General features: G+C 36.6%; 1 protein-coding gene across 2 annotated transcripts in view; it reads left to right on the top strand.

The window, feature by feature from the left end:
• The window catches only part of LOC103674665 (zona pellucida binding protein), a 121,449-nt gene that overhangs the window by 17,719 nt on the left and 77,087 nt on the right, over positions 1-26,643 (top strand). For both annotated transcript variants that reach the window (XM_040644496.1, XM_040644497.1), the window contains exons 4-5: positions 2,771-2,920; positions 20,495-20,713. In XM_040644496.1, coding sequence (XP_040500430.1) covers positions 2,771-2,920; positions 20,495-20,713 — 369 coding nt within the window. The remainder of the gene's footprint in view (positions 1-2,770; positions 2,921-20,494; positions 20,714-26,643) is intronic.

Below are 26,643 nucleotides of genomic sequence, written 5' to 3'. Positions count from 1 at the left end.
TCAGGATTCCCCTCACCTTCCATTTGATCATTCAGTTGTTGCTGAAGGTAGAGACTATAACAGGGTATAAAACCCCCACTCGAATATCTATAGTCCTCCGAAGCTTCACATGTTCATACTGGTTGACACTTGGCTTTTAGCAATTCACTGCAGACTTTTAGCTGAGTCTTCTTAAATGCTTGGATCCTTGTTCTATTTATAGGTCACTGTCTATCCCCAGGTTTCAGGTTTGTTGGTTGCCTTCCCACTGTAATCTTTTGATAGGTTCAAGAAGAGTTGTAAATTGACAGTTTGTCCTTTTCCTTACTGTGATAGTGGGATTGACGTTCTCATAGTCAGTTTCCATATCTGAGAAGAAACCAAAAGTATAAACCTATTTTTAAAAATAATAAGTTGTAATGAAATTGTGCTTAGATTTTGCCATGTAATTTTAGAGCTCTAAGACATGGACTTCTGGCAGTCTAGTCCAACTCTGAATTTTAGATGATCAAGCTAAGTTGTAGAGAAAGAAGTACTGCCTAATTCAATTATTCATTGACTGTATGCTATTGTGTGAGTTGTTACAGTAATGTCCCTTGGCATCATGAAATTCCCATTCAGATTTAGTTACTTAAAAGTCATTTTTTGAGTGGTGTTATAGAGTAGCTTTTTCTGTTGGCTATGAAATCCTCTGGGTATCTTTTCAAGTGTACCACTTTTAATTTTTAAAAATTAAGGTGAGAGGGTGTTTTCTTATGGACCATATGCTACTTGTTTTTCTGGCTGTCCTAATATTTAACATTGTAGTAGGCATTCAAATATGTATTAATGATACTTCTGGATTGGGAAAATTTCATTACAAATGATTGCCAAGAATGCATACCCTCATTGACAACATGATATTTAAAATCTTGGGCACTTTTTTTTCTTTATAGTTTGAGAAGAACAGGTATTAACTCTTCTTTATTTTTTTAAAGTTTTTATTTAAATTCCAGTTAGTTAACATACTATGTAGTATTAGTTTCGGGTGTACAATTTAGTGATTCAACACTTCCATACAACACCCAGTGCTCATTGCAAGTGCACTCCTTAATCCCTCACCCATTTCATCCAGCCCCCCACCTACCTCTGTTCCATCAATTTGTTCTCTAGAGTTGAGAGTCTCTTTCTTGGTTTGCCTCTTTCTCTCCCTTCCTCTCTGTCATTCTCTCTCTCCCCCCTCCTTTTTCTTATGCTCATTTGTTTCTTAAATTCCACATATGAGTGAAGTCATATGGAATTTCTTTTCTTTGACTGACTTATATGGGCACCTTTTATTATATTTACTATCAAGTATTTGTCTCTGCTGAAATATAGAGCAAACACTTGAAAACTTGTTAATCTGTTTTAGAAAAGAAACATGTTATGATAAATATGTAATCTGTCATCAAAACATATTCATGAAGAAATAGGGATTGCAGTACAAACATAGTCCCAATTTATAATCCTTTTTTCAGCTTCCTCCAGGATATGGAAATGAGAATTTTTAAGGCATAATACTCTATGTAAAATCCTTGAGGGAGAAATATCCATCTATCCATTTCTCCTTCAATATCTGAAGTAGAGCTTTGCATGTACTACACACCCAGCACATTTTTATTGAGCAAATTAATAATGAAAATTTCCTCACTAAGAACATTAATCTTTTGTCTTATTTTGAAGAAATAAATTTATTCTGAATCTCAACTTGAAATTTATAATAAGTTATTTACTTAAAGTAGAAAGGATAAGCATTTGCTAGGATAATACTTTTCATTCTAATGAATGGCATATTAAATTATTGGGTGAGTTTTAATATAATGATTTTCAAATGCAAAACTGGTTATGAACTTTCAAAATGACAATTTGAATTACCTAAGGATTTGTAGCTTTTTCAAGTACTTTAACAGTTGTTATTTGTCACGGGAAAACAATCCTGTGAGGTATACTGTCATGTATTATGATTCTTTGTTTCATAATTGAAGGAACTGAACTTCAGAAAGATTAAGGGATTACCCAAGGGTTACACAGTTCATGAGAAAGAAGGGCAGATCTAAAACCCACGTCCGAAGCCTCTACATCACACTCTTTTCCCATTACACAGCATAGCTTTCTCCCATTGTGATGCCGAAGTAATGAAGCACGTGGAAGTCAAAGGGGCTCTTACATCCAGTCCTAACTCTCAACGCTGCAGCTCTGTGCTTGGGTGATTCGATCTTCTGTTTTCTTTCTTGAGCAGCCCTTAAGGTTGTAACCCAGCCTTTGCCTGCTATCATGTGTAATGACTAGAAGTACGTATTTGTTAGTAATAATCTTGGGTTAGCCTTTGTTCTGGGTGTATTCCTCCCTTTCACCTGTAGTTTGTAGTTTGTAAGCTTACAGGAGGCCGAACTTATCCATAAAATACACATATACATAATTACTTTATGGTGTATGCAGATATCTACTGTTTTCATTCATATATGAATATCTGATAGTGCCCACATCAATGCAAGGAGATCAGGAGTGCATTAAGTACATGTAATTGCTAGTCTCTTACTGCTTAGGCAGCCACACGGTGAACCTGGTTAGTAAAAATCAGACACTTAGAAGGTCATCCTGGCACCTGCTGTCAACAAACACCAGACACAATGACTAGTTATGCCCCCAGCTCCTTTCAGTGATTCTGTAGGTAAATTTTGATGGTTTTGCTCTGTTCAGAAAATATTTTGTCATTTTATCTCAGCGTCATGTCATTTAAGCAGCTAAAGACTGTATCTTATTCCTTTATTAGAGAACAGCACTGCACAAGTAACATCCACAGGAAGCCTTATATTCCAGAACTTTGAGGAGAGCATGAGTGGAGTGTACACATGTTTCCTGGAGTATAAACCGACTGTGGAAGAAATTGTTAAAAATCTTCAACTAAAATATGTTATATATGGTAAGAAGTACATTTAGTTGTATTTTAACATTTCTTCATGTTTTCAAATATTTAAGTATCTTTAGGTTTGTCTTAAAGGCACTTTGTCATTTTTAGTCTTTAAAGAAAAATTCCTGCTTGCCTGTGTTTTACAAATTACTCTGTAAAATGTTAGTGGTGAAGCCGGATCTTGGTTTTTCAGGGGAAAGTTGACAGGAACACATAAGTTTAAGCTGATGAATGAAAATGGGGGTTAAGTAAATCATGTTTTCAAATTATTATAATATTATAGCCTGTACAGCTTTTAAATTCTGAGTTCACGCTTGATGGCACACTGCCCTCCCCCCAGACAGGAGCATGAAATGTCACTGTAAAATCCTTTTCTAAAAGCAGTTTGATCTCTGGGAGTTTGAGCTTGGGAGAGCTGGGCAGATAATGGAGTGGCCAGGAGAACAGCCTGAGCAAAGGTGGCTTGTAAGTTCCCTCTCACCAGGGAGGCCCACGTGTGGCAGAGCGGGTAGTGGCCCTCCCCTATGCACGTGTGTGATCTCCAGCACTTGTCAATGTGCTATCTCACGATGGTAGAAGGGACTCTCTCTGCACATAGCAATAAGCTAAGGATCTCAACAAGAGGAGATTATCCTGAGGAAGCTGAGTAGGCCCAGTGTAATCACAGGGTCTTTATAAGAGGAGATGCGAGGGTCAGTGGCAGATAAAGGACACGTCATGGTAGAAGGAGAGGTCTCAGTGGTCTTCTTTGAGGATGGAGTAGGGGCCACATGCCAGGGAGTGCAGGAGGCCTCTAGAAGCTGAAGATGGCAGACACGGAGCTTCCCCTGGAGCTTTCAGAAGGAATGCACCCTAATTCTAGCCTTGTAAGATTCACTTTGGACTTCTGATTTCTAAAACTGCAAGATGATATATTTATGCCATTTTAGGCCACTACATTTGTGATGATTTGTTGCAGTAGCAATAGGAAACTAATGTACCATCCTTCTCACAGCTGAGTTACGGAACAAATGGCAGAATTATTAGTGGTTTCCTGATAATTTTTGGTCACTGAAAAAGCACTATCCCATATATCCAAAAAAAGACATAATTTTTTTAATGAGAAATTATATTAACTTTCTTAGGCAAGAATTTGTTTAAACTTCTGAATCAGTCATGCTTCACTTTTGTTACATAGTTTTCTCCATCTTGTTATTCCATAGGTCATGTCTATACCGAATATGATCTCTGATGAGGGTGTATTCACATAAGCTGACAATTGTAGCAGTGCCTAAAATGAATGCTAGTTTATAGTAATGATGAGCATAGCTAATCTGTGTCTTTACATGTAATTCTAATAACCATAAAACGCACACAGCACTTCTGCAAGGCATTGTCTCAAGTGCTTTATTTGTATTCAACTTATTTAATCCCCACAACAGACCGTGCAGTAGATACCGCTATGTTCTGTGTGCAGACACTGAGGCACAGAGGGGTTAAGTGACTCGGTCAGGGCCATGCTGTGAGAATGCAGGCAAATTCAGATGTGAATCTAGGAATTCTGATTCTGGAGTTGGTGTTCTTACCTTAAAGTTAATTTATATTATATAGGCACAAAAGCCAATCACATCCCTTTTTATCTTTTTTAATGTAAGCTCTTTAGTATATATATTTGGTATATAAATGGTATTTTAATTTAATTTAATTTTTTTTGGTATAGCTGACACACATTGTTAACGTTAGTTTCAGCTGTACAACATAGTGATTCAACAACTTTAAACTTTATGCTGTGCTCACCACGAGATACACATGTGTTTTTGTATTATGGAAATTAAATTGTTAGTATTTCTGTAAGAAGAATTCTATAAGGTAAAATCTTCTACAGAATATTCACAGTGCTATTTTTGATCGATTTTGCCAGTTTCCCTATAAAGAGTGGACCAGTTTATATCCCTGACATACTATATGAAAACTTCATCTTTTATAAGATATTATATTTTCTGTTGGTTTGCGTGTGGCTTGTGCTGAGCAAGTTTCCTTGAATTAGAATAACTGAATTCACTTATAATTACATTACATTTTTATATATGAAATGTTTAAAATTTTAGAAAGTAACAAAAATAACATAACACCCAGAATTACTATCAGATTTAAATATGGCAAGATCATGGATGTATGGTGACTCATTGCTTTAATATGCCTGTCCTTAATTAGTAAATTTGAGCATTTCAAAGTATTTTTGGTACTTAGTAGATTGCGTTGCCTTTTCGATTTTGATGCCATTTTCATTTTGGATGGTTTGTCTTTTTCTCGGTAATTTATAGGGTCTTACCAGTCTGCATACCAGTCCTTTATCATATTGCAGTAGCTTCTGCCTATCCATTATTATCATGTTGTTCATACTCCAGAAGGTTCAAATATTGTTGTAGTGAGATTTACCAGCATTTTTTGAGTTGGGATTTTTTTCAGTTTGATTTTTTTCTGAGTTTGTGCCTTATACCTAGAAAATAAAAAGTTTCCTATATTTATTTGGTTGGCCTGTGTTTTTTTATTTTGTTTTTTAAGTAAAAGAGTTTGTTTGTTTATTTATTTATTTATTTGTGGCAAGTGAAGGGAGGGGCAGAGAGAGAGAGAAAGAATCTCAAGCAGACTCCGAGCTGAGTGTGGAGCCTGACGTGGGGCTCTGACCTCATGATCCTGAGATCATGACCTGAGCCAAAATCAAGAGTTGGACACTTAACTGACTGAGCCACCCATGGCCTGTGTTTTTTTAATTAAACTTTTTTATTTCCAGATAATTGTAGATTCATGCGTAGTTAAAAAATGCAGTCCAGAGATCCCATGTATGCTTTACCCAGCTTACCCTCATAGTGACATCTTGTGAAATGTAGTACATAATTAGGCCAAGATACTAAGTTTATATAGTACACTGATCTTAGTCAGATTCCTTCAGTTTTATAGTACTCCTTTGTGTGTGCTGTGTGTATTTAATTCTTTAAGTTTTAGCACAAGTGTAGTCTCCTGTATCCACTGCTACAGTTAAGATACATAGCAACACCAGCAACAGAAGTATACTTTGGGTTGTCCTTGTTTTTGGTTTTTTCTTTTTAAGATTTTATTTATTTATTTGAGAGACAGAGAGAGTGAGCAGGAGAGAGAGGGAGCACAAGCTGGGGTGGAGGGACAGGGGAAGAGGGAGAAGCAGACTCCCTGCTGAGCAGGGAGCCCAATGCAGGACTCAATCCCAGGACCTCGGGATCATGACTGAGCTGAAGGCAGACACTTAATGGACTGAGCCACCCGGGTGCCCCTGGGTTGTCCTTTTATATGCAGCCCATTTCCCTCTCACCACCTCATCATGACTTACAGCCACCATCTTCTCCAATTCTATAACTTCATCATTTCCAAATTATCACATAAGTAACAGGAACATAGTATATAATTTTACGGGATTGGCTTTTTTCATTTGGCTTAATTCTCTGGAAATCCATCTACGTTGTTGTGCGTGTTTATCATTCATTCCCTTTATTCTGAGCTGTATTCTGCAGTACAGATGTGCCACAGTCTGTTTAACCCCTCACCCGCTGAAGAACATCTAGATTGTTTCAGGCTTGAGGCTATAACATATAAAGTTGCTGTGAGCCTTGTGTATAGTTTTTTTGTGTAGATACAGGTTTTTATATCTGTGGGATAAATGCCCAAAGTGCATATAGGGTGGATCGTGTGACAGTTCCATATTAGTTTTATAAGAAATTGCCAAATTCTTTGCCACAGTGGCTGTGCCAGTTTACATGCTGACCAGCAGCCTCACTATATTCTCACCTGTATTTGGTGTTGTCATTATCTTTTATTTTAAACATTTGTGAAGTGATTATCATTGTGGTTTTCATAAGTGTTTACCTAATGTCTATGGACATCAAACATAATTTATGAGCATATTTGCCGTCTGTATACCCTCTGGTGAAATGTCTGTTGATATCTTTTGCCCATTTTCTAATTGGTTTGTTTGATATGTTACTATTTACTGTTTTGAGTTTCTTTTAAAAAACACATATTTCTATATATATTCTTTTGTAGGTTATGTTATTTGCAAATATTGTCTTATGGTCTGTATCATTTCAGTGTCTTATGGAGATTCTTTTTCTTTTTTTTTTTTTCTGAAGGGAGGAGATCCAGAATATATTTTTTTAATTTTCAGGTTTTTTTAACCTTTTGACCCCCTCATCTGTTTTTTCTACCCTTCACTACCTGCCTGTGGCAACCACCAATCTGTTCTATGAGCTTTTCTTTCCTTTTTTTTTAAAAAAAGATTATACATATTAGAGAAATCATATAGTATTTGTCTTTCTCTGATTTATTTCACTTGGTATAATGCCTTCAAGGTCCATCCGTGTTGCCACATTTATACACACAAATGCGCACACATTCAAATCCCAAGATTTCTTTAGCCATTCCACCATCAGTGGACACAGTTTCCTTATCTTGGCTTATGTTTAAGTAGTGCTGCAGTGAACATGGGGATGCAGATATCTTTTTGCATTAGTGCTTTTGTGGGGATAAATCCAGAAGTGGAATTGCTGGATCATATGGTTAGATCAATTTTAATTTCTTGAAGAACCTCCATACTGTTTTCCACTGTGGCTGCACCAGTTTGCATTCCCAAAAACAGTACATGAGGGTTCCCTTTCTCCATATCCTCACCAACACACGTTGTTTTCTGTCTTTGATACTAGCCATTCTAACAGGTGTGAGGTGATACATCATTGTGGTTTTGATTTGCATTTCCCTGATAATGATGTTGAATATTTTTTTCATGTACCTGTTGGCCATCTGTGTGTCTTTGGAAAAATGTTTATGTAAATCTTCTGCCCATTTTTAATTGGATTGTTTGTGTTTTTTTGCTGTTGAGTTGTATCAGGTCTTCATATATTTTTGGATATGTCAGTTATATGATTTGCAGAAGTTTTCTTCTATTAGTAAGTTATCTTTTTTTATTTTGTTGATTGTTTCCTTTGCTGTGCAGAAGCTTTTTAGTTTCATGTAGTCCGACTTGTTTATTTTTGCTTTTGTTGGTTTATTCTTGGTGTCAGACTAGAAAAGTTGCCAAGGAGCTTGTCACCTAGATTTTCTTCTAGGAGTTTTATGGTTTCAGATCTTACATTCAGTTCTTTAATCTACTTTGAGTTAATTCATGTGCTTGGTGTAAGATAGTGATCCAGTTTCATTCTTTTCTATGGGTGGTCCAGTTTTCCCAGTACCATTGATTGAAGAGACTATGCTTCCCATCAATGCATGTTCTTTGCTCCTTTTTTGTAAATCAATTGCCTGTGTATATGTGGATTTATTTCTAGGCTCTCTAGTCTCTTCCATTTATCTGTCTCTGTACCATACTTTTTTCATTACTGTGGCTTCTAATAGAGTTTGAAATCAGGGAGCATGATGACTCCAGCTTTGTTCTTTCTCAAGATTCCTTTGGCTATTTGGAGTCTTTTGTGGTTCCCTACAAATTTTAGGATTGTTTGTTTTATTTTCTGTAAAAAGTGCTATTGGAATTCTGATAGGGATTTTATTGAATCAGATTGGGGTAGTATGAACATTTTAGCTATATTAATTCTTACAATCCATGCACATGGACTATCTTTCCACGTATTTGTCTTCTTCTGTTTTTCTCCTTAATGTCTTGTAATTTGTAATAGTTTTGCAGAGCCAAAGTTTTTCAGTTTTTTTTATTTCGTGAGGTCTGTTTTATCAAAGTTGGTTATTAAACATACTTTTGATATCAAGTCTAAGAATTCTTTGCCTAGCCATAGGGAAAGATATCTTCCTATTTTTTCTAAAGTCTTACAGTTTCACTTTTAATGGCACACATTTTCAATGAATTTTTGTATAAGGTATGAGGTTTTACTTTTTATATATGGATATATAGTTGTGCCAGCTTCATTTCTTGCAAAGTCTATTCATTCTCTGACGAATTGTTTTTGTACCTTTGTCAAAAACCAGTTGAGAATGTTTGTGGGGGTCTATGTCTGGGTTCTCTAGTTTCTTCCATTGATCAATAGGTCTATTCCTCTGCCAGTACCACACTGTTGGTTAATATAACTATATAGAAACATTCAATACCACGTAGAGTGATTCCTCCTACTATCCTTTTTTGTGAAGATTGTTTTTGTGGTTTTCAGGCCTTCCCCTTTCCATATGAATTTTAGAATAATCTTGAATATATCTACAAAATGTCCTGCTGGAATTTCCATGGGAATTACATTTATTCTATAGATACATTTGGGGGAGAATTGTCACCTCTACTATAATGAGTGTTTCAATTCATGAACATGGTATATCTCTGTTTAATTAGGTCTTTTTTAATTTCTTTTATCTCTTATTTTTTAATCTATTATTATTTCTTTTATGTACATGTTAAGTACATACCTAAGTATATTATTTTGTTTTTTCAAACAATTATGGACGGTATTAGGTTTTAAATTTTGGATTCCACATGTTTATTGTTACTGTATAACCAATGCTTTATTATTTATGTCTTAATCTTATAACCTGTCATCTTGTTAAGGTTACTTAACAGTTCTAGAATCTTTTTATTTTGTAAATTCTTTGTGAAACAGTCATGTCATAAACACACAGGGGTAGTTTTATCTCTTCTTTTTTTCAATTTGTATACCTAGTTTTTCTTATTGTGGTGACTAGGACTTCGAAATTTTGCTGAATCAGAATGGTTAAAGTAGACATTCTTGCCTTGCTTGCAAATGTGATGCTACCTGCAGTTTTTATGTAGGTGCTCTTCATTAGGTTGAGGAAGTTTCCTATCCCAAGTTTGTTGGTTATGTGTGTACGTATGGAAAATTGTTGGATTTTGTCAAGTGTTTCTTTTTCCTGCATTGTGATAGTTATGTGGTTTTTATTTTGTAGTGTATTACATTCATTGGTTTTGAAATGTTAAACCAACCTTGCATTTCTGGGATAAATCCCACTTGGTCATGATGTATAATTCTTTCAGTATGCTGTAAGATTCAGTTTGCTAGTGTTTTGTTAAAAGTTTTTGCATTCATAAGCGATTGGTCCATAGTTTTCTTGTGATAAATTTTTTGTGTGGTTTTGCTGTCAGGGTAATACTGGTCTCATAGTATGAATTGGGAACTTTTTCTTCATGTTCTGATTTTGGAAGATTTAATTAAGAATTGTTAACATTTCTTTAAATGTTTTCAGAATTTGGCGTGCCTGGGTGGCACAGTGGGTTAAACATCCAACTCTTAGTTTCAGCCATGAATTTCTCATATTTCTTTTTGTTATTCTAATTTTATTCCATTGTAGTCAGAGAAAATACTTTGTGTTTCAGTCCTTTTAAGTTTATTGAGATTAGTAGCTTAGAATATGCAACATCTTTGAGAATGTGCTATGAGCACTTGAGAAGAAAGTATATTCTGCTGCTGTTGGGTGAAGAGTTCTGTAGATACCTGTTAGTTCTGTTTGGTTCATGACATTACTCAAGTCTTCTATTTCTTTGTTGTTCTTCTGCCTGTTTGTTCTATTATGGTAAGAATGGTATTGATGTCTCTAACTAATAGTGTTAAGTTGTCTATTTCTTTTTTTATTTCTGTCAGGTTTTGTTTCGTTTTGGTGCTTTGTAATAAGGTCTGTCTGTGTTTATAATTGTTCTGTCTTACTGAGGGATTGTCCCTTTTATCTTAATAAAATGTTCCTCGTTTTTTCTAGGGAAAGTTTTTTTTTCATTTAAAGTCTATCTTGCCTGATAATTGTATAGCCACTTCTGCTTTCTTGTGTTTGCTGTATGCATAGTGTATCATTTTTCATCTCATTGCTTTCAATTTATTTGTATCGTTTAAGGTAATGTGTGACTCATGTAGACACCAAATAGTTGATATTGCTTTTTCAATCTAGTTTCACAGTGTCTGCCTTTTAATTAGATAGTATCATTCTTTCACATTTAACATTATTTTTATATAATTAGATGTACACTCTTGTTTTATTTCTTGTTTCATGAATGTTCCTCTATTTCTCATTATTTCTTTTGAAGTAAATGCATATTTTTAATGCAACATTTTAATTTCTTTAATGATTTTTCACTATTTATTTGAGTTATTCCCTTATTGATTGTTCTGAGACTTACCACATATATCTTAGCCTATCACAATCACCTTGACATTTATACTAACTTAATTCCAGTGAGATATAGAAATGTTACTCTTATGTATATATATATTCCCTTTTCCTGCTTTTTGTGGTATTAATATTATACATGCTCTATTTGTAAATGTTGTACAACTAACAATACATAGTTATTATTTTATATAGTTTTACGTGTTTCTGAGAAGCCAGAAATAGAAAGGAGAGAAAGTGTATGTTTATTGATTTTATCAGTCTTCTTGTTGATCATTTTTGATTTTCTTCATTTGCTCCCATGTATCAAGTTACCATCTGTAGTCATTTCCGTAGCCCCATATGGGGGACCTTTGGTATATCATATACAGATTCTTTTATACAATTGCTCTTTAAATCCATAAAGAGGAAAATAGTAGAAGAAATATGCACTTATATTGTCTTTGTAATTACATAATTACCTTTACTGAAGCACTTTGTTTTTCGGTGTAGATTCACATTATTGACTGAAGTCATGTTTTTTCAGTCTGAAGAACTACTTTTAACTGATTCATTTTTTGGCCACATCACATCTGCCGAGCCCCTTGTTCCATTTCTCCTTTTACTGTTTTCATTTTTTAACTGCAGTATGTCCACTTGGTTCATTTTTTATAATTCTGACTTTATAGATATTCTCTATTTGATGTGAGATTGTCATTGCACCCTCTGTCTTTAATCATAATTTCCTTTTGTTATTTTAACATTTTCTTTCTTTTTTTTTTTTTTTTTTTTGTGCTCAAGCCAGGGGAAGGGGCAGAGGGGGAGAGAGAGAGACAGAATCCCAAGCAGTCTCCATGTTCAGTGTGGAGCCAGACATGAGACTGAATCTCATGACCCTGAGATGACATCCTGAGCCAAAACCAAGTGGAAGGCTCAATGGACTGAGCCACCCAGGCACCCGTTTTAACATGTTTATGATGAATGCTTTGAAATATTTATCTTTTAAATCTCACATCTGAGCATTTTCTTGTTTACTGTTCCCTAGTTTTTTCCAATACATGAGTCATACTTTCCTGTTTCCTTGTTGACTCAAATTTTTTTCCAGAAACTGGACTTTTTAGGTAGTATAGGAACTCTGGGTAGTGACCCACACCCCTGCCCTCCCCAGGCTTGTGATAATTATTTCATATTTATTTGCTTAGCAAGTGCCTACAGCATTTCTCTGAAGTTCACTCCTCAGCCACCATAACACAAAAACATCCCACTCCTCCCCTACAAACCTCCCCCCTCCAGTTTCTTTTAGGAAGGTGCCGCTTGGGTGTACCCACAGCAGTCTGATGCATCTTTTGTTTTCAACAATGCCCTGGGCATAAATTCCTCTGAAGACTAATCCAGTTAAATTTGGGTTCCTTTGAAAGGATACTCCCCAGGTCAGTGTTAGATTTTTTTCTGACCCCAGGATAGCTCTTCCCCGCTGACTTTTCCGGTGTTGCTCTCTGACAGGAATGAGTAAGAAGAACATCAGGGATCTTTCCCACAGCAGTGTCTCCTGGAACAACAAAATTGGGGAAACTTTAAGCTAAGGGTGCATCCATATTTATGAAAGGGTTTGCTGGGGGGGGGGGATACAGGTTGAAGTTGGGCAAAAAGTCATCTTAAGGTGGCAGAGTCCAATCAACGTCCTGAAGGTCGGCAGGGGTGGGCATCATCAGGTCTCTGGCTCCAGTGGGTCCAGTGTCTGAGTGCTCAGATTGGTTTAGATCCTGTGAAGGTAACTCAAGTGTGCATCAGTCAGACCTCTCTTTTGAATCAGCACTCAGAGTTTGTGTGGTTGTTTGTTTGTTTGCTTACAATTTTTTTGTTTGTCTTTCCACAAAGATTATGTCTGTTATCAGAAAAGTAGTGGATAATAGATGATGAACATTGCTGGCTCTGGTTACTACAAGAAAATATTTAGCCTTCCCTAGTTTGTACACACACTTCTTCCTCCCCAGCCAGGGCCTCAGCCATCAGCCCATGAAGTGGTCGAGGATTGTGTTGCTGGCAAATGTCATTTCACCTCCTGGGTGGTGCCTCATTTTCCCTACTCTTACCCAGAAGAATGTGTTTAAATCACTTTGCGTTCCCTGAGCAATAGTGTGCAAGTTCACAAAGGGAGTGATTGGACTACATCACTCAGCTTCTTCGTGGCTTTGAAGTTTTAACACAGATTCTTTTAAAAGGTGATGATAGAATAAAATGCAGTAAACTGCGGTCTGCTCATAATTAATTGAGATAGTTATCATAACTAACTAGCACTTTTTAAATTTTATTTATTTTATTTTTATTATATTATGTTAGTCACCATACAGTACATCCCTGGTTTTTGATGTAAAGTTCGATGATTCATTAGTTGCGTATAACACCCAGTGCACCATGCAATACGTGCCCTCCTTACTACCCATCACGAGCCTATCCCATTCCCCCACCCCCTCCCCTCTGAAGGCCTCAGTTTGTTTCTCAGAGTCCATAGTCTCTCATGCTTCATTCCCCCTTCTGATTACCCCCCTTTCTTTATCCTTTTCTTCTCCTACCGATCTTCCTAGTTCTTATGTTCCATAGATGAGAGAAACCATATGATAATTGTCTTTCTCTGTTTGACTCATTTCACTTAGCATTATCTCCTCCAGTGCCATCCATATTGCAGCAAATGTGGAGAAATCGTTCTTTTTGATAGCTGAATAATATTCCATTGTATATATGGACCACAACTTCTTAATCCATTCATCTGTTGAAGGGCATCTCAGCTCCTTCCACAATTTAGCTGTTGTGGACAGAGCTGCTATGAACATTGGAGTGCATATGGCCCTTCTCTTCACTACGTCTGTATCTTTGGGGTAAATACCCAGTAGTGCAATGGCTGGATCATAGGGTAGCTCAATTTTTAACTTTTTAAGGGACCTCCACACTGTCTTCCAGAGTGGCTGTACCAACTTGCATTCCCACCAACAATGTAGGAGGGATCCCCTTTCTCCACATCCTCTCCAACAATTGTTGTTTCTTGCCTTGTCCATTTTTGCCATTCTAACTGGCGTAAGGTGGTATCTCAGTGTGGTTTTGATTTGAATTTCTCTGATGGCTAATGATTTTGGACATTTTTTCATGTGTCTGTAGGCCATTTGTATGTCTTCATTGAAAAAGTATCTGTTCATATCCTCTGCCCATTTTATGATTTGTTTGTTTCTCGTGTATTGAGTTTGAGAAGGTCTTTGTAGATCTTGCATACCAGTCTTTTATCTGTACTATCATTTGCAAATATCTTCTCCCATTCCGTGGGCTGCCTCTTAGTTTTTTTGACTGTTTCCTTAGCTGTGCAGAAGCTTTTTATCGTGATGAAGTCCCACAACTTCATTTTATCTTTTGTTTCTCTTGCCTTTGGAGATGTGTCATGAAGAAGGTTGCTGTGGCTGATGTCAAAGAGGTTGCTGCCTATGCTGTCCTCTAGGATTTTGATGGATTCCTTTCTCACATCAAGGTCTTTCGTCCATTTAGAGTTTATCTTTGTGTATGGTATGAGAGAGTGGTCAAGTTTCATTCTTTTGCATGTAGCTGTCCAATTTTCCCAGCACCATTTATTGAAGAGACTGTCTTTTTTCCACTGGATATTTTTCCTGCTTTGTCAAAAATTAGTTGCCCAAAGAGGCGAGGGTCCATTTCTGGGTTCTCTATTCTGTTCCATTGGTCTGTGTGTCTGTTTTTGTGCCAGTACCATGCTGTCTTTGTGATCACAGCTTTGTAGTACAGCTTGAAATCTGTCATTGTGATGCCCCCAGCTTTGTTTTTCCTTTTCAACAATTCCTTGGCAATTCGGGGCCTTTTCTGGTTCCATACAAATTTAAGGGCTATTTGTTCCATTTCTTTGAAAAATGTCCTCGGTATTTTGATCGGGATAGCATTGAAAGTGTAGATTGCTCTGGGTAGCATGGACATTTTAACTATGTTAATTCTTCCAATCCATGAGCATGGAATATTTTTCCATCTTTTTGTGTCTTCTTCAATGTCTTTCAAGAGTGATTTGTAGTTTCTAGAATATAGGTCCTTTACGTCTCTGGTTAAGTTAATTCCAAGGTAACGTATGATTTTTGGTGCTATTATAAATGGGATGGATTCCCTAATTTCTCTTTCTTCAGTCTCATTATTAGTGTATAGAAATGCAACTGATTTCTGAACATTGATTTTGTATGCTGCCACATTACTGAATAGCTGCATAACTTCTAATAGTTTCGGAGTGAATTCTTTTGGGTTTTCCATATAGAGTATCATGTCATCTGCGAAGAGAGACATTTTGACTTCTTTGCCGACTTGGATACCTTTTATCCCTTTTTGTTGTCTGATTGCTGTTGCAAAGACTTCTAGTACTATGTTGAATAATAGTGGCGAGAGTGGGGATCCTTGTAGTGTTCCTGATCTTAAGGGAAAGGCTTCCAGCTTTTCCCCATTGAGAATGATATTTGCTGTAAGCTTTTAATAAATGGTTTTTATGAGATTGAGGAATGTACCCTCTATTCCTACACTCTGAAGGTTTTTAATCAGGAAAGGATGCTGTATTTTCTCAAATGCTTTCTCTGCATCTATTGAGAGGATCGTATGGTTCTTGACTCTTTTCTTGCTGATATGGTCTATCACACTGATTGATTTGCGAATGTTGAACCACCCTTGCATCCCAGGGATGAATCCCACTTGGTCATGATGATAATCCTCTTAATGTACCGTTGGATTCTATTAGCCAGGATCTTGTTGGGATTCTATTAGCCAGGATCTTGTTGAGGATTTTAGTATCCATATTCATTAGGGAAATCGGTCTGTAATTCTCCTTTTTGATGGGGCCTTTGCCTGGTTTGGGGATCAAGGTAATATTGGCCTCATAGAATGAGTTTGGTAGCCGTCCTTCTGTTTCTATTTTTTGAAATAGCTTTAGGAGAATAGATATTATTTCTTCTTTGAATGTTTGGTAGAATTCCCCGGGAAAATCATCCGGTCCTGGAGGTTTTTTTTGGAAGGTTTTTTTTATCACTCTTTCCATCTATTCATAATTAATTGGCCTATTTAAAAAATCAGTTTCTTCCTGTTTCAGTCTTGGTAGTTTATCCGTTTCCAGGAAGGCCTCTATCTCTTCCAGATTGCTTAATTTATTGGCATAAAGCTGTTGATAAAAGTTTCTAATAGTCCGTCCAATTTCATTAGTGTTGGTTGTGACCTCTCCTTTTTCATTCATAATTTTATTTGTTTGGGTCCTTTCTCTATTCTTTTGGATAAGTCTTGGCAGTGGTTTGTCAATTTTATTGATTCTCTCAAAGAACCAGCTTCTAGTTCTGTTGATCTGCTCTACTGTACTCCTGTTTTCTAATTCATTGATTTCTGCTCTAATCTTGATCAACTGCTTTCTCATGCGTGGATTAGGCCTGTTCCTGTGTTGCTGCCAGCTTCTTGAGGTGAGAATGTAAAAACTACATTTTAGATTTTTCTATTATTTTGAGCGAGGCTTGGATGCCTATGTATTTCCCTCTTAGGACTGCCTTTGCAGTATCCCATAACTTTTGGACCATTGTGTTTTCATTCTCGTTGGTGTCCATAAATTGTTTAAATTGATTTTTGATTTCCTGGTTTATCGAATCATTCTTGAGCAGGATGGTTCTTAGTCTGCATGTGTTTGAGTTTCTTCCAAATTTTTCCTGTGGTTGAGTTCCAATTTCAAAGCATTGTGGTTTGAGAATATGCAGGTAATAATTTCAGTCTTTTGGTATCGGTTGAGACCTGTTTTGTGACCCAGAACATGGTCTATTCTTGAGAATGTTCCATGGGCATTAAAATGAGTATTCTTTGGTTCTGGGGTGTAGTGTTCTATATATATCTATGAGGTCCAACTCGTTGAGTATGGCATTCAAAGCTCTTGTTTCTTTGCTGATTTCTTGCTTAGGTGATCTGTCTATTGCTGATAGTGGAGTGTTGAGGTACCCTACTATTAGCATATTTTTATCTATATGTCTCTTTATTGTGGTTAAGAGTTGGCTTGTGTATCTTGCTGCTCCCCTTTTGGGGGCATATATAATTATAATTGTCATATCCACTTGTTGGATACATCCTTTAAGAATAATATAGTGCCCTTCTGTGTCTCTAACTATAGTCTTTAGTTTAAAATCCAATCTGTCTCATATGAGAATTGCTATCCCAGCTTTCTTTTGAGGTCCATTGGCACGAAAGATGGTATTCTATTCCTTTACTTTCAGTCTGGATGTATCTTTAGGTTCAAAATGAGTCTCTTGTAGACAGCAAATGGCTGGGTCATGTCTTTTTATCCAATGTGCAACCCTGTGGTACTTTATGGGAGCATTTAGGCCATTTACATTGAGACTGTTTATTGAGAGATATGATTTTAATGATGCCATGTTGCCTCTAAAGTCTTTGTTTCTATAGATTGTGACTTTCTCTTCTGTATCACTCTTGGGGCCTTTTTACCTTTATAGAAGCCCCCTTAATATCTCCTGTAGGGCTCGTTTCTTGGTTATGAAATTGGTCAATGACTGGCTGTTCTGGAAGGTCTTTATTTCTTCATCAATTCTGAATGACAGCCTTTCTGGATAAAGGATCCTTGGCGGCATGTTTTTCTCTGAAAGAGCTTTAAAAATGCCCCCCCAACCCTTTCTCTCATTCCAGGTCTGTGTAGACAGGTCTGACGTAATTCTGATACCTTTGCCTTGGTACGTGAGAAATTTCTTTGCCCTGGCCGCTTTCAATACCGTATCCTTGGATCTAATATTTGCGAAGTGCACTATGACATGACGTGGTGTAGGTTTGTCGTGGTTGAGCTTGGGAGGGGTCCTCTCTGCCTCTTGGACACAAAAGCTTGTTTTCTTTGCTAGATTAGGGTGTTTTCAGCTACAATTTTTTCAAATATCTCTGCTAGACCTCTGTTTTTCTCCACCCCCTCAGGGATGCCAATGATTCTGACATTGGAACATTTCATTGAGTCAGTAATCTCCCATAACCTACATTCTTGAGATTGGATTTTTTTGAGCCACGTTTTTATTTTAGCTTTCTCTTCTACTAACCCATCCTCCAATTCGCTGATACATTCTTCTGCCTCATTCACCCTGGCCGTCAGAGCCTCTAGTTTTGACTGCATTTGGCTCATAGAATTTTTAATTTCTGCCAGATTCGCCCTCATTTCCGCCCTTAGAGATTCTATATTCTCATTAACATTTTTGTTAATACTTTTTTCAAGTCTGCACATCATCTTGACCATTGTTACTCCGAATTCCATTTCTGATAATTTGGTTATATCCATATCCATTAGTTCTGTGGTAGAGGCTACAGACTCATTGTCTTTTCTTTGCTGGGGGAGATTTCTCCTCCTCATCATTCTAATGAGGAGAGGTTGCGGGCTTGTCCAGAGCCCAAATTATTGACCAGGACTCAGGCAGTGCACACTTGTTTTATAGGGACCTTAGGGATATGGGCTTCTTGATTTTTCAGCCTGCCTTCTGGGGGAAGGGCCTGCCCCGCCGATACTCAGGCAACCCTGTTTGGGTAGAGTCTCCGTGTCCCCTGGGATGGGGGATGGGGATGGGCACACCTTGAGCCGGTATTTCCAGGCTTTTGTTCTCTGGTGGCTTTCCCTGGCAGTTTGCTGTGCCTCTTCTGAGAGTCTGAGCAGCAGTAGCCGAATCTCAGCCTTTGTCTCAGAACAGAGGGATCGCAGACTCTTCTCCATTGATGTTCTGGCCATTTTAACTCTGTTTCTGTTGGTGCTGCTCAACCCTGCAGCGTCCCTGAATGTGCACCCCACCGCCGGAGTCCCAGCCCTCACTTCCAGGGCTGGCGCGTCTCTGTCCTTTGTGTTTCTAACACCGCCAGTCGCCAGCCGCCCCCGCCCCCGCGCTCCGGAGCTCCGTCTCAGTGTGGCTCGAGGGCGCTCCAAAGCTCCGGCTGTCAGACTGGTCGCCCACGTTCCCTGGCTCATGGTCTCAGTCCGCTCTCTAGTCCGCCCACTCCCCCGTGCATGTGGCTACCTCTTCCTGGTGCCCGAATGCGGCAGCTCCCTCCCCCTTCCATTTATCTTTTGATATCCGTGCGCGGTTTCACGGCTTCGTACCTCAATACTCACTGCTGGAGATGTTCATTTGTACAGATCCAGATGTATCTTCCTGCGTCTCAGGCTGATTCTGTGGATGTTCAGGATGGTCTGGTACCTATCCAGCTCGCCTCAGGGGACCAGCTGGAAAAGGGGTCCCCTACTCCCCCGCCATCTTTGGAAATTGGAGTTTCTGATCAAAATAGCACTGGGAATTTTATCATTAATTTATTGTTCCTGATACAATTAGACTGTCTCCTGGTCTGGCACAGGCTGTTCATTCCTATATGCTTTCCTAAGATGGCCGGGGCCTGAAATCACTTTTCTTATGCCCAGAAAGCTATGTCTTTCTTTTTCTGGGAACCCCCATCTCTTTCTGCTTACATTAGGACCATTGTCAGAGGTTATAATGGTTGTTTTCTAAAAGTAATTGACATTACTGTCATTGGGAAATGGGCTTGTACCGTTTCTCCAACTGTCTTGTCATGCTGCTATAATTGTTTTAATATTTTTAGTCATCATTACTTCATTGGATATGCCATTTTTTATTTAGCAGTATTTTATTTTAAAGGGTTTGACAGATTTTCGTTGTTGATTTTGATTTTGTTGTCATTGTGTCACAGAATGTGGTTACATTATATATATATATATATATACACACATATATATATATACACACACACATATATACATATATATATAAAATTATGGATTCCTATCATTTTTATATTTCTCCTATTTCAGTGAGATTTCAAAATGGTTAGAAAAAACATTCTCAGTTTCAGATATTGTAATGGAACTCAATAAAACTGGTAGATTTATGAGAAACATACTAGTTTTTCCCTATAGTTAGTAATTACAGGGCTAGTGTTTATTTTAAGATGAATATTTAAACTTAGAGAACTTTTATTCCTAAGTTTTAGGAAGAATAATGTATTGGTTAAGGGCACAAACTATGTATGGGGTAGGCTTCTTGGTTAGAATCTTAGTTTTGGTTTTTTTGAAAATTTATTTATTTTTGAGAGAGAGCATGAGAGGGCAAGCGAGCAAACCAGTGGGGAGTGGGGGAGGCCAGAGGAAGAGGGAGAGAATCTCAGATTCCCTGCTGAGCACAGAGCCTGAGATGGGGCTCAACCTCACAACCCTGAGATCTTGACCTGAGCTGAAATCAAGCGTTGAACCCTTGACCAACTGAGCCACCCAGGCACCCAGAATCTTAGTTTTGATACCATAGGCATCGGACATGTGACATAATCCCTGTATCCCTGTTTCCTCAGTATGGATATAAAAATACTATGAACTTATTCCAAGCAATGATTTCTTAGTAGTTGCAATATATTTTAATCGTTTAAATAATGACTTTTGTGTTGTTCTTTAATTTTTTACAGCTTATCGTGAGCCTCATTATTATTACCAGTTCACAGCTCGATATCATGCAGCTCCCTGCAATAGTATCTATAATATTTCCTTTGAGAAGAAACTTCTTCAGATTTTAAGCAAATTGGTTCTTGACCTTTCCTGTGAAGTTTCTTTACTGAAGTCGGAATGCCATCGTGTTAAAATGCAAAGAGCTGGTTTGCAAAATGAATTGTTCTTTACATTTTCAGGTAAGTATATACAATTCTTTAATGAAAACAAATTGAAAACAAAAAGCAAATTTTGAAGACATGGGAATTACCTGCAGCATTTTTTGAAAGTAAATGTTATAGATCTGAATATGTTTCATGTTCTCTTAGTTCTGATAGGCCCCCAAATAAAATTCTTCTTAATAAAAAGTTGGCACTCTCAATAATAACTAAGCCTTGCTGTGGTAATTCACTAAAGAATAGAATTTAGTATAAAGAAATGTCTGTTGTGATATTTAGCTGTTATAAAGATTTAATCTGTAAAAGCATCTAATAACATGAGTTAATATTATAGACCAGAGGGACCATTCTAACAGCTTACAGTGCTTTTCCTAATAAGACAGAGTGGAGGCCCAATGTTTTCTTGAAAACAAAGAATTGATTTTGTACCTATATGTATATTTATAAAAGGCCCGTTTATGAATAAACTCTGTGGAATAACTCTCCATATGTTTTTATTGGGTCCCCTTGGCAATAGGACTCATCCTCTTTCCATCTCAAATGATATTGCTTGCTGTTTTCCTTTCCTCCTTACTCTGTCCTTGATTCCTCTGCTGCTGATGTTTGATTGTGCTCACCCATTTCTTCAATTTTTCGGGGTTTTGTTTGTTTTGGTTTGATTTTGGTTTGGCTTTTTGCCATCTAGGATTGAATTTTTAGACAAAACTGAGATGTGAAGCTTTACAGGAAAAAAATGAGAGTTCAACCCCATTTTCACTGTCTTTTATCTTCTTTACTACCTTTCTCCCTCTCCAGAAAATTTTGAAAGTTAGTCTATGAGACTGAGACAAAGTATCACAGTAAGACTCTTTCTTTAGCTCTTCAAGGACTCACTGTTAGCATCCATGAGTTATGAGGTCTTTGTACCCAGTGTGTTTAATAAGTGCTATTAATAAGCATTTAATAGTCCTTAGAAGACCTTGAAAGTAAAGTTGAACTCATAAGAGGAAAGAGATGATATACAATTGAAATGAGGCATTGTGGGCTTGGTATGCATTTAATAACTAATGATGTTGAACATCTCATGTGCTTATCAGCCATTTGTATATCTTTTTTGGAGAAAACTGTATTCAAATTCTTTGCCCAATTTTTGTTATCTTTCCAGCTTTATTGAAACAAATTGGCATATAACAGTATGTAAGTTTAAGAAGTATGACATAAGGATTTTGTGTGTGTGTGTGTGTGCGTGTGTGTGTATGTACAAATATGTATAAATGATCACAACAAAGTTAACACATGATCTCTTATAGTTACAATTTATTTTATCTTATTTTTTTATAGTGAGAACTTTTAAAATCTTTTCTTTTAGCAGTTTTCAAAGATACACTACATTATTATTAACTATACTCACATTATATCCCACATAACTCACACTCTACATTATATCCGTGTGCTTATCCTTCTTATAACTACAAATTTGTACCCTTTGTCTACTTTTATACATTTTCCTCAGGCCTCACCTGCTACCCCAGCAACCACCAATCAGTTCGCTGTTCCTGTGAGTGATTTTTGTCTATTCTATATGTAAATGAGATCATAAGTATTTATTTTTCTCTGTCTGACTTAATTCACTTAGCACAATGCCTTCAAGGTTCATCTACTTTGTTGCAAATGGCAGAATTTCCTTAATTTTCATAGCTAAATACTGTTCCATTGTGTATGGACACACACACACACACACACACACACACACACGGACAATTTTTCCCTCACTGTGAAGAACGTTCCTAGTTTGACGTAGTTCCACATGTTTTTTTGTTTGTTTTGTTTTCATTTTTTGTGCTTTCGGGTGTCCTATTCATAAAGTCATTGGCATGTTCACTGTCAAGGAGCTTTCTTGTATGTTTTCTTCTAGGAATTTTGTGGTTTATATCTTACATTTAAATCTTTAATCCAACTCAAATTAATTTTTGTGAGTGGTGTGAGATCGGAGTCCAGTTTCATTCTTTCGCATGTGACTTACTGTTTGGTTTTCCCAGTACAATTTATTGTAGAGACTATCTCTTCTCCATTGAGTATTCTTTTCTCCTTGACTTTATGTGCATGGGTTTATTTCCTGGGCTCTCAGTTCTGTTCCATAGATCTGTGACTGTTTTTATGCCAGTACCATACTGTTTTGATTACTATACCTTTGTAATGTACATTGAAATTAGAAGTGTTTTCTTCTTTCTTAGAAATACATTGGCTATTCAGGGTCTTTTGTGGTCGCATAAGAGTTTTAGTATTTTTTAAATATATTTCTGTAAAAAATGCTGGTGGAATCTTGGTAGAGATTGTATTGAATCCATAGATTGCTTTGGGTTGTATGGACATTTTAACAGTGTTGATTCTTTAAATTCATGAACATGGGATATCTTTCTATTTATTTGTGAGTCTTCAGTTTCCTTATCAATATCTTACTGTTTTCAGCGTATAGATCTTTTGCCTTATTGTTTAAATTTTTCCTAAGTATATTATTATTTTTGATGTTATTATAAGTGGGATTGTTTTCTTTATTTCTTTTAAAGTGATATGTCATTGTTGTATAGAAATGCAGTTGATATTTGTATGTTGATTTTATGTCCCACAAGGTTACTGGATTCGTTTATTAGGTCTGACAATTTTTTTGGTGGTCTTTTTGGTTTTCTGTATATAAGATCACATCATCTGCAGAGACAGTTTACTTATTCACTTTTTATTCAAATGCCTTTTATTTCTTTTTCTTGCTTGATTGCTTGGTCTAGGACTTCTAATACTATGATTTTATTGGAATGGTGAGAGTAGGCACCCTTGCCTTGTTCTTGATCTTAGAGGAAAATCTTTCAACCTTTTACCATTGAGTATGATGTTAGCTGTGGGCTTGTCGTATATGGCTTTTATTATGTTGGAGTTCTTTCCTTTTATACCCTGTTTATTAGGAGTTTTTATTGTGAGTGGCTATTGAATTTTGCCAAATACTTTTGCATCAGTTGAGATGATCGCGGGATTTTATTTTTCATTCTACTAATGTGATGTATCACACTTGCTGATTTGCATATGTTGAACCATCCTTGCATTCCAGGGATGAATGCTCTTTGATCATAGGGTATGAAGCTTTTAATGTGCTATTGAATTTGGTTTGCTAGTATTTTGTTGAGAATCTTTCCTTCTATATTCATCAGAGATATTGGTCTATAGTTTTCACTTCTTGTAGTCTCCTTATCTAACTTTGGTATCAGGACATGTAAAATGAGTTTGGACATGTAACCCGTTCTTCAGTTCTTTGGAAGAATTTGAGAAGTATTAACATTAATTTTTTTAAAAATGTTTGGCAGAATTCACCAGTGAAGATACCTGGTTCTGGGATTTTTGTTTTGGGGCTGATTCAATCTCTATTGCTATTGATCTGTTCAGATTTTCTATTTCATCATGATTCAGTCCTGTTAGATTGTATGTTTTAAGAATGTACCCATTTCTGGGATGCCTAGGTGATTTAGTCAGTTAAGCATTTGACTCTTTGATTTCAGCTCAAGTCATGATCTCAGCATCATGAGATGGAGTCCCATGTTGGGCTCTGCGCTCAGCGTGGAGTATGCTTGACATTCTCTCTCTTTCTCTCCACCTCTGCCCTTACCCCTCTCTCCCCGCTTGTTCTCTCTCTCTCTCTCAAATAAATAAATAAAATCTTTTTTTTTTTTTTTTAAGGAAGGTACTCATGTCCAGGTTGTCAAGTTTTTGGCATATTGTTATTCATAGCAGTCTCTAATGATCCTTTGTATTTCTGCGCTATCAGTTGTAATGTCTCCTCATTCATTTATAATTTTACTTATTTGAGCCTCTCTTTTTTCTTGCTTATCTAGCTAAAAGTTATCAATTTACTTTTTCAAAGAACCAGCCGTCATTTTTGTTACTAATATCTATTTTTTCCTATTCCCTATTCCATTTATTTCTGCTTTCATTTTTGTAAGATTTTATTTTAATTCCAGTTAGTTAACATACAATGTTATATTAGTTTCAGGTGTACATTCTAGTAATTCAACACTTCCATACATCACCCTGTGCTCATAATGACAAGTACACTCGTTAATCCCAATCACACATTTAACCCATCCCCCTACAAACCTCCCCCTTGGATTGGAAGAACAAATATTGTTAAAATGTCTATACCACCCAAAGCAATCTATACATTTAATGCGACCCTTTTCAAAATACCAAAATATATTTTTCACAGAACTAGAACAAACAATCCTAACATTTGTATGGAACCACAAAAGACCCTGAAGAGCCAAAACAATCTTGAAAAGTAAAGGCAAAGCTTGGAGGCATCACAATTCTGGACTTCAAGTTATATTACAAATGCTATGGTGATCAAAATGGTATGGTACTGGCACAGAAATAGACACATAGATCAGTGGAACAGATTAAAAAACCCAGAAATGAACTCATAGCTATACAATCAGTGAATCTTCAACAGAGCAAAAAAGAATATCCAAAGGGAAAAAGACAGTCTCTTCAACAAATGGTGTTGGGAAAACTGGACAGTTACATGTGAAAGGATGACTAAAGACCTAAATGTGAGACCTGAATGTATAAAGTCCTAGAAGAGAACCCAGGCATGTCTCCAGAGGCAAGGGAAACAGAAGCAAAAATAAACTATTGGGACTTAATCAAGATAAAAAGATTTGCACATCAAAGGAAACAATCAACAAAGCTAAAAGGCAACCTATGGAATGGGAGAAGATACTTGCAGATGATACATCTGATAAAGGTTTAGTATCCACAATAGGTAAAGAATTTGTAAAACTGAACACCCAAACAAATAATCCAAAATAATCCAACCCAGAAAATGGGCAGAAGCCATGAAAAGACATTTTTCCAAAGAAGACATCTGCTTTAATTTTTATTATTTCGTTTCTTCTAATCTTTGGGATAAGTTGTTTTCTTTCTTTCTTTCTTTCTTTCTTTCTTTCTTTCTTTCTTTCTTTCTTTCTTTCTTTCTCCTTGAAGAGTAATCTTAAATTGTTTAGTGATCTTTTTTGTATACTCCTTTGTTTTCTTCTAAGAATTTTGAAGATTTACCTATGCATTTAGGTCAAAGATTGATTTTGAGGTAATTTTTTTTATATACTGTGAAATATGGATCCAGTCTTCACTGAAGTGTGGGTGTTCTGTGGTCCCAGCAGCATTTTTTGGAGACTGTGAATTGTGATGGTACCCTTGTTGAAAGTCAGCTAGCCATAGATATATGGGTTTATTTCTGGACTCTTCTATTTCATTTTTCTGTATGCCTGTCCTTATACCAGTACCACACTGTTTGATCATACGGTTTTGATAATAGCTTTGTAAAGTGAGATTCGAAATTTGAAAATGAGAGTCTTTCAGTTTTGTTCTTCTTTCAGCATTGCTTTGCCTATTTGAAGTCAGTTGCAATTCCATGGTTTTTAGCATCTGGTTTTCCATTTCTGCCAGATAGTATTAACACCTTAACAATATTAAGTCGTCTAATCTGTGAACATGGGTACATTTCCATTCATTTATGTCTTCTTTATTTTCTCAGCAGTGCTCTGTTATTTTCATGGTATAAATAATTCACCTCTTTGGTTAAGTTAATTCCTAGGTGTTTTTTTTTTTTTTTTGATGCTATCTTAAGTGAAATTATTTTCATATTTTCCTTTTCATGCTGTTGGTTATAGTATATAGAAATGCAGCTGTCTTTGTATCTGGCAAGTTTGCTGAATTTGTTTGTACAGTTTTATTTGTGGAATCTTTACTCCTACATATAATGTTACATCATCTGTGAACCAAAATAATTTTACTTCTTTTCCAGTTGGATACTTTTTATTTCTTTTTCTTGCCTTACTGCTACTGCACTGGCTAGAACTTCCAGTACTTTGTTGAAGAGAAATGGCAAAGGTGTACATCCTTGTTTTGTTCCTGGTCTTGGAGGAAAAGCT

Source organism: Ursus maritimus, unplaced genomic scaffold (genome assembly GCF_017311325.1).
Source record: "Ursus maritimus isolate PB19 unplaced genomic scaffold, ASM1731132v1 scaffold_3, whole genome shotgun sequence".
NCBI lineage: Eukaryota > Metazoa > Chordata > Mammalia > Carnivora > Ursidae > Ursus > Ursus maritimus.
The sequence above is the reverse complement of the archived record's forward strand: the minus strand, read 5'-3'. Positions and strand labels throughout refer to the sequence as shown.